Source organism: Momordica charantia, assembly GCF_013281855.1.
Source record: "Momordica charantia cultivar OHB3-1 chromosome 8 unlocalized genomic scaffold, Mcharantia_2.0 BLBB01000008.1, whole genome shotgun sequence".
Taxonomy (NCBI): Eukaryota; Viridiplantae; Streptophyta; class Magnoliopsida; order Cucurbitales; family Cucurbitaceae; genus Momordica; species Momordica charantia.
In genome coordinates, this window is record NW_028275166.1 from 4,952,408 (window position 1) to 4,960,930 (window position 8,523).

Genomic DNA, 8,523 nt, shown 5'->3' on the forward strand with positions numbered 1-8,523 from the left:
CATTTTGAAATTGTATTTTACCATCTTAAAGAAATAGGATCTACCCATTTTCTTTTATTTTTTATTAAGTTCTAAATTTTAATAAACTCGGCTAACATATATAATAATCCAAATAGAAAATTGCTACGTGACAAAAGTTATTGAGGAACAATTTGAAAAGCTTGACTAAACCATAAATATCAAATCAAAACTTTGGAAACTATAGAAACTAAATTCAAACTTTTAAAATTATAGGGACTAAATTCTGACCTTTAAAACTATAAGAGCCAAATTCAAACTTTATGTAAATTATAAGGACCAAATTATAACTTAACCTTTTATCTTCCATATTCATTCTAAGAATTATCTAAACAAAAATATATATTCTCACACGTGTGTTAAATATGTATTATAAAACAAAACCATCCTTGAGATTGAGGAGGTCAGAAATTTTGTTGACATTAGTGAAACTAATGAGCTCTCAGAGTTCTTTAATTCAGCTCATTTTGGTTGAAATAAAAAGTTTAGGACAAAAATCAAAGAATCGTTTAGAAAATTTGAAAATTTCCCCAATGTGATTTTTTTTCCAGAAGAATCCTAGAAAGAAAATGGGATCGAATTATTCAAAATGTGTGACATAGTCTAAAGACGTGTAAAATCACATCTTCCTGACTGAACCATTCACAAACATATAATTTACAAGAGAGAGAGAGGAAAAAAAAAACCATCAACAAAAAACATACAAATAAAAGAGAAAAAAGAGAGAATTAAAATTGGGTAATTCTAGCGATCAAGCAAATTAATCCTTCTAGGATCCGTGATGGTGATGTTCCAATGGCGATCCTGAAACCCAATTTTAGCGGCGATCTTGGCGTCCCAATCCAGCTCGATTCTCCTCCTCTTGGTCAAGCCACAGAGCCTCTGCAAGCTCTGGTCCATGGCGTCGTGCAGCTTCCACCACCGCCGGTGCGCCACATCGCTCGCATAAACCCGCTGGTCGTCTATGTTCCAGTTGCAGTCGTAGTCCCTGTAGCACAGCCATGGCTTCAACCCCAAGTAGTGTATGGCGTACACCTTCGCCGGCTCCGCTCCGAACATCTCGTTCTTCACACTCCTCTCCACCGTCGTGTTCGACCAGAAGTTCTTCAAGAAGTTCGCCCGTCGTGGCAGCCGGTGCCACCACACGAACACCTCGTTTAGAAACCCTGTTACCGAACAAAATTCGAGCTTGTTGGAATCTGATGTCACCTCAATATTCTTAAGTCCCATTTCCAACCCAATTCGCAATAAAATGAATAGTCTATATATTTTATCAAATCTCTATTAGGTCAGTTGATATTTTCTTTCGATGTGAGATATAAGTAAATCTAACCTTGGTCGCCACCGTTGTAGGATACAATCTCGTTGCGGTGGTCCATGAAGATTTGAAAGGTACAATTGGAGGGCTCGATGAGCATGATGCCGGAGTTGAAGATGGAGTTGTCGTTTCCAGTGGCTGACATCTGGGGGAAGTGGAAGAGGAGGTCGAGGTTGCGGAGGACGATGATGTCGGAGTCGATGAAGATGATCTTGTCGTAGTCGGTGAGCTGCCATAGCCGAAACTTGCTATAATTGTATTCGTTGTATGAGTCCTTCTCCGCCCGTGGGTTTCGAATTCGAGTTATGATTCGGATGGTCCACCCAGCAGCGACTAGGGCAGTGCGTTTGGACATTGAGATGGATTCATCCATGAGGAGGACAAGGTCTCGTTTTGTTCCCGTCTGGAGGAGGCTTTGGGCCAACGTTATGGCACCGCACACGTATGCTTCTGAGGAGTGGATCACTGTCGCATACGCTTCTCGTTTTATAATCTTTGTTGACTTTTTGATTTTTGAAAGATCATACACTTTGTTAACTCCTGCTGTAATATAGATATGATATATTTGTTAATATCCACTTCAACTTTACTAGTTTACTAAATTTTTTAAACCAATCATAATTTATAGTTACTATCTATACCTAGTTTTTTCTCTCTAGTTGGGACTTCTTAAGGAGTTTTTCTAAGAATTGTGCAGTATTACAATTCTAACCCAATGACCAGGAAAAATTTACAATTTACTTTGAAAACTACATATGTCCTATTTAGGTAGTTGATATTATTTTGAATTTGACGTAAAACACAAATCATTCCCATGGGGACCTCGTGAAAAAGCAATCTCAACTCTCAACCAAAACTCAACCAACACTGATCATATCGAAACGTAGTAACCAAGCAATCATCTTCCTCTCCACCCCCCATGAAAAAAGATCCAATTTTTCTCACCTCTAAATTCAAAAGTTATATTCAATAAATTCAAAATTTTTATTTCCTTTTTGCATGTTCCATAGTTCATACCTCGATCCCAGATGGGCATGGCCAATTGGCAAGACCCAATCGGCAAAGAAACCTTCTGCTCCAACCGGCTCATCTCCGGCTCATAAAACCACCAGTCTCCCTCCCGGCTGACCAAGTCGTCGCACCGGAACAGCTCGATCATCGGTCGGCATTTGCTCAGAAACACCACCTTCGTCCGCGAAAACCAGTCTCTCTTCCCTCTTCTCGCCGCCATGTTTGCCGCTATCAAATGCACTTGTAATCGAAACACCTCCCTCCCCCACCCCTCCTCAGGGAACCGACACGGCAGCTTCGCCACCACCACATCCACATTTGGGTAACTCCGATAATCCGGCATTGGTATCTCTGGACACGACGCACCGTCGATGTCTTCCTCCTCGTCAACCCACTCTGGAAACAAATCCTTCCATTCAAAGTACTCCGACACCTTCAAAAAAAAAATTCAAATAAAAGGATTAAATATACCATAACCTATCAACCTCGAAGTTGAGATTAAATATAACATACCTTCTCAAAACCAATACGTATGATGTCAAAACTCGACTCCCATTCACTAACATCTTCTTCGTCGAAATTCACCATCCCAATCTTAGTCAATTTTCCCATCTTCTTCAAAAGCTTCATCGGTATCTCCAATTGGCTCACATTCCCCTTCACCTTCAAAGGAAGACGCGGCTCTGTCTCCTCCAAAACCGCCTTCATCTGAGAGAAAAAAAATAAAACCCAATTCATTAAAAAGAAAAACACTCAGTTAAAAAAAAAAGAAAAAAAAAAACTACCGGAGTTTAGCTCACCTAACCTTGGGATGGCACTCTCGGAGGGAGCAGGAAACAAACGACGCCGCATTGAGAGGATACGCGGCGGAGGAGGGGCGGCGGAGGAGGAGGGCGGCGTAGACGAGCAAGAAGAAGGCGATGAAGAGGAGGTTGATTCTGATAATTAAAGCTTTAGCCTTCAACATTCTCTGAAGACCACTGAATAATCCTTCCACCATGTTTTTAATTAATTGGTTTTGGAGTGAAGGAAAAAAAAAACTGGGGATATATACGGGACTCAACTGGGTTTGTGTAATTATTTGGAGATGGTTAAGAAATTGGATTATTGTGATAAGAGTTGGAGGAAAAATAAAGGGGAGGGGAGATTAATTGAGATTTAACGTAGTGGTTAGAGAAGTTAAGAGAGCGAAATTAGAGTAGAGTAAAGATTAAAGAAAGTCGGACCACTGGGATAGCTCCACGTGTCCCTTCCTTGGTTTTGGATTTCCGTTTTCTTTTGAACAAGCATGAACATTAAGGAAAGGAAGGGATAAGTTGAGGGTTTGCTTTGCCCTGTTGCCTGTAGGTAGTGAGGGTTGTATAATAGAAATATTGTCCATATATTGGTATTTGGTATTGGGTAGACTCAATTCTCAATTTCCCAATCTGACCTCCCTTAACTCGTTTTGGCTTTACTTTTATCTGCAACAAAGGCCTCGTTTTATTATTAGGAATCGTAGTGATAAAAGAATCATTATAAGATCAATCGAAAATGGAAAATTTATTTGTTTGATGTTGTTGTGGAATCAAAATTAGAAATCAGCCGTGTAAAACAATTACTAGAATATCATTTTCTTATTTTTGTTCAAGTATTATTTTTAATAATGTTGGAGGCGATTCTCACCATATACGTGGCACATGTCAATTGGGTGATGAGTTACACGTGGATTTTGTTAATAAGTTTGAAGTTTCTTTACTTTGGTTTCCTTTCATACGACTGAGCGGACGTCTTGTGTGACCTGACCAAGCGTCATATGGGTCTGTTCCCAACTATTCGAATGAACTGATCAACATCACTTCGGTTCAGCCCTAGACTCCACGACAATACGTCGTGATTCACGGTAACCTTAAAGAGCCGTTGAGGCACTGTCGAAAATATTGTCAGGAAGCTCGCCTATAAATAGACTCATTTGCTCAATTTTTAGGTATGCGAATACTAATATTGAGCATTAGAGTGTGTTCTGTTTTGCATGTCACCCGTCCAACTCATCCTTTGAGTAGTTCTCAGTCCCAATCGAGCTTCCCGGAGTTTGTCATTTTTCTAATCAAACAAATAAAAACAACAATAAATTTTCATCTATTTACGCTAAGAAATGAAATTTATGATCGAATGATCAACTAATGCAAATGAAGTGAAATTTTTCTTCTGGTCGGAAGTTCAAACTCCTATCTCATATTTGTTTGTACTAAAAACGGGGCAATTACAAATATGACAAAAATATTTAGTAAAATTAGCAAATTAATAAGCACATTTTGTTTTTTTTCAAATATAGTACTTAAAAACCAGAGGTCCAATTTTAATATATATATATATATGTGTGTGTAATAATATATATGTAATATATCTAGCTACAGATATATGTATTTGATATAGATTTGATATACTACTTGAGTGTCTAATATATATATGAGTGTCTGTACAATATGTATGTGATATATATCTATTATATTATTAATATGAGTATTTGATATACTACTGAGATGGGTGGAAATTTGAACTATATTTAAAAATTTTAAAAAATAGATAGACATATTTTGAAATACATAAATGATATTTGTTGCCACTAATATTTTCCTAAAAAAATTAAGTCGATTAACATTATCTAAGCGAATCATCAATCATATAATAATCAACCATTTTATATAAAACTAAAATGTACTTTCTTTTACAACAATAAAAATGTAATAATTGTTTAAAAGATATAATAAATATGTAATAATTACCAATTAATTATCAAAGCCAATCGATTAAATAATTTCAGATAAATATTGTATTTGCAATTAATTTCTAAATAATTAATGTCAATTATTGTAATAATCAGCTGGAATTTTATCAGAAATGGTGGCAATCGACTAGTTTAGCAGCCGAGTCAGGGGTAGAATTGTAAAATGGAGTCCACGTGGACGGGTGGGCGAAAAAGGACCAGAAGGCGCGCCAACAAGAAGTTGGTTGCGCAGTCGGGTTCATGCATGCAGTGAAATGTCGCTTTTATCCGTTAGCAAATCGCAAGTCTCCACCAATTCCGAAATTTCCCTAATTTTCTATTCTTTTCCTTTTTTTGTGCTTAAAATTTTCCAGTTCGCAAATTCGTCGTCGTTTTAGTGGAAAGGGTTTGCTTCCACTTTTGGTTGAATATATCAGTCTAAAAACGACGCCGTAAAAGTAGCCACCAAACCAACTTTCACAAATGTTTAACACGACTTATAATAACTTTATGGAATCCTTTTCAAAAAAAAAAAGAGGAAAAAAAATACTTTATGGGATCGAATCGAACCGCGTTTTCAGTTATGGTGAACCATCACATTACACAATTATTGGCCCCTAAAAAAAAACTCCACATTAAAAAATTAAAAAAAACCAAAAAAGGGGAAAACCAAACATTTTTAATAATTTCTTAAATTAAATGTTAGTGATAATCTTTTTCTTCTCTTTTTTTTTAGGAATCATAAGCTTCTATTTTAATATCAATTTATTTATGTATTTTCAAAACGTATCATTATTATTTTATTCTTTAAATTCTTTTAGTACAATATGGGAATGTAGAAATTCAAATTCACGATTTTTTTGGTTCGGAAATAGGTGCTTTAACCAGTTGAATTAAGTTGAAGTTGACATTTTTTTTTATTAAATCTTTGATTAAAGCTTACTAAAATTATCTTTTCATTCGGTAAAAGGTAACAAAAATCCAACTTATAATAAATTATCTGTAATAAATGAGTTTTATGTTGAAATATTAACCCTCATGTCAATTCATTAGTCCAAAAGAATCAAGGTAAATTTCTAAGAAGGTAAAGGGAATGAGTTCAAATTTTGGCGGCCACTTACCTTACCTAGGATTTAGATCCTATGAATTTCTTTGACAATCAGTAGTATGGCTAAGTGGTTGTCTCATGAGATTAATAAAGATAAGGGACCTAATAATCTGTTATTGTCAATTAATTTTGAGATGATTGAAAACGTTCCATAAAATATTGTAATTAATTTTTACCAGAAGGATGGAATGTGATCAGCACAAATATGATTGACAAAGAGATAATAGGGAGCACATATTCTACCTATGGGCTATTGGCTTAGGGGATATGATCAACATAGTGATGATCCACGGGAGATTATGGAGTTGCTTTTTCTTTTTTTCTTTTTTTTTTCTTCTTAATTATAAGTATCATCTCCATGGCTTTTGAGATGATCCGGTTTCAAAAAATTTTAATTTGATTTCTACATGGTTTGGTGATTTATGAATTGTCTCAATATATGTTGCGGTATTGAAATATTGACAATATATATATATTTTTTAAACTAATGAACTTGTGTTTTCTAATTTGATTGCTTAGTTACTTATATTAGAGAATATAAGTAATATATAGATGGAAATAAGAGTTAAGTTTTTAGTTAAAAAGAAAAAGAAAAAGAAAAAGATTAAAGATGGTTTATAAGGTCTATCAAACAATAAAAATCAAATTTAAACTTTTAGACCAAATTGAAATTAAATCCAAGTTATAGAGGTCAAATTTGTAATTTAACATTTTATTTTTTATTAAAATTATATGGATAACCTAATAATTAATGTATTTATAGCCAACATATATAAACGGGCACATGTCTGTGATAAAGAGGTCATAATTAAGTTTAGATCCTTTCACCTCACTTGTACAATAATCATACAAAATATTTTTAAAGTATTATTATTATTGTTAAAGCGAGCATAACTCAGCGGAAATTGATTTATATTTCTAATCAATAGATTGATAGTTTGATGATCATTATTCCACATGTTGTATTTAAAAAAAGTATTATTATTATTATTATTATTATTATTATTTATTTATTTTTGAGAGAGTTGCTTTCTCTCCGTATAAATATCCCACAAATAAGCATACAAAACCCATCTCATAGTAATTTTCGCCTTCTTTGTTCTTTGTCCTCCTCCTCAGCTCACGAGAAACCCAAACCGCCATGGGAAATTTGAAGGGCAGTACAAAAAGTTATAAACGAGTTCTGGTTCCCTACTCGGAGGAGCAACTCGCCGGCGTTTTCAGGAACCACGACAAGGACGGAGATGGGAAGCTCACCAAGGAGGATCTGAAGCAAGCCTTCCACTATCTAGGTTCCAATTTCAGTGCCTTCCGAGCCCACCAAGCCCTACGCGCCGCCGACAGCGACGGCGACGGCGTCATCACCATGGAGGAGCTTGATAAGCTTATTCACTATGCCAAACGTCATAATTACACTATTTGCTAAAAACCATATTATTATTGTTAATTATTATATGCCAGACTTGTATTACCTATGACACGTTCAATAAATCCATAAACCTTTGAGAGTCACACCCTCATATCTGCTTCATCTACTTTATTTTGTAATTAATTATAACATGCCCACTAAATTTCTTTATTGGAGCGCTCTCAATTTCATACCAGTCTTGTCAATAATATTAAACAAAAAAAAAAAAGAAAAAAAGAAGGGGATTCTCTACTTTAGTTGAGGTAGGGAAGCTCTATTTAACTTCTACAATTACAACATCACTCACTTTTACAAACTAATGGCTAGCTAAACTTCTCAGGTGTTTATTTACTTTATGCCAGATAATCAAATAATATATTTTGATATTTCCAACTACTACCTAGCTATAACTCATTTATATAATATAATTATTATTTTTTTAATGTGCTTTACAATATCAAATTTGTTCAATGAATTTAATATACATAAATTTAACCTAATTTAGATAAATGTGTATTACAATATCAAATTTGTGCAATGAATTCAATATATAGAAATGTAACCTAATTGAAATAAAATATTGGAAAATAAGAGCTGAAAAATAATTATAAATCTCTAATATATTAAAAAAGAAAAGGTTGGAAAAATATTTTTAGACTATTATACGATTTCTTTAATTTATAAATTTTCAAAGTACGTCTTAGAAAATTAAGGATAAATAGTAAATAAATTACTCATAACAAATAAATAATTAATTATCAACTAACATACATGAAATGTAAAAAGTTGTGAATCCAAAAATGGTCGTTATTGACATTACCTGCTAATAATAATAATAACCAACAATAATAACAATAATAATGAATTTCAAAAGTATTGGAATTTTAAACGATTTGTAATAATATTTTCATCAT

The 8,523-nt window shown here is 34.2% G+C and overlaps 1 protein-coding gene across 4 annotated transcripts; it reads right to left on the reverse strand.

Annotated features, from left to right (window-relative positions):
* Nucleotides 1-577: 577 nt before the first annotated feature.
* PGSIP3 (plant glycogenin-like starch initiation protein 3) lies at nucleotides 578-3,491 on the reverse strand. 4 transcript variants are annotated; one of them, XM_022288480.2, is made up of 5 exons: nucleotides 3,153-3,491; nucleotides 2,861-3,055; nucleotides 2,354-2,780; nucleotides 1,352-1,876; nucleotides 578-1,184 (listed from the first exon to the last, which is right to left on the reverse strand). In XM_022288480.2, the coding sequence occupies exons 1-5, from the start codon at nucleotides 3,345-3,347 to the stop codon at nucleotides 763-765; spliced, it is 1,764 nt and encodes a 587-aa protein (XP_022144172.1). In that variant the 5' UTR covers nucleotides 3,348-3,491; the 3' UTR covers nucleotides 578-762. The 4 variants fall into 4 exon arrangements, with proteins under 4 accessions (XP_022144172.1, XP_022144171.1, XP_022144173.1 ...); XM_022288479.2 differs by having other exon boundaries at nucleotides 1,352-1,879; nucleotides 3,153-3,488; XM_022288481.2 differs by having other exon boundaries at nucleotides 1,352-1,879; nucleotides 3,148-3,289.
* Between the last annotated feature and the right edge of the window lie 5,032 nt (nucleotides 3,492-8,523).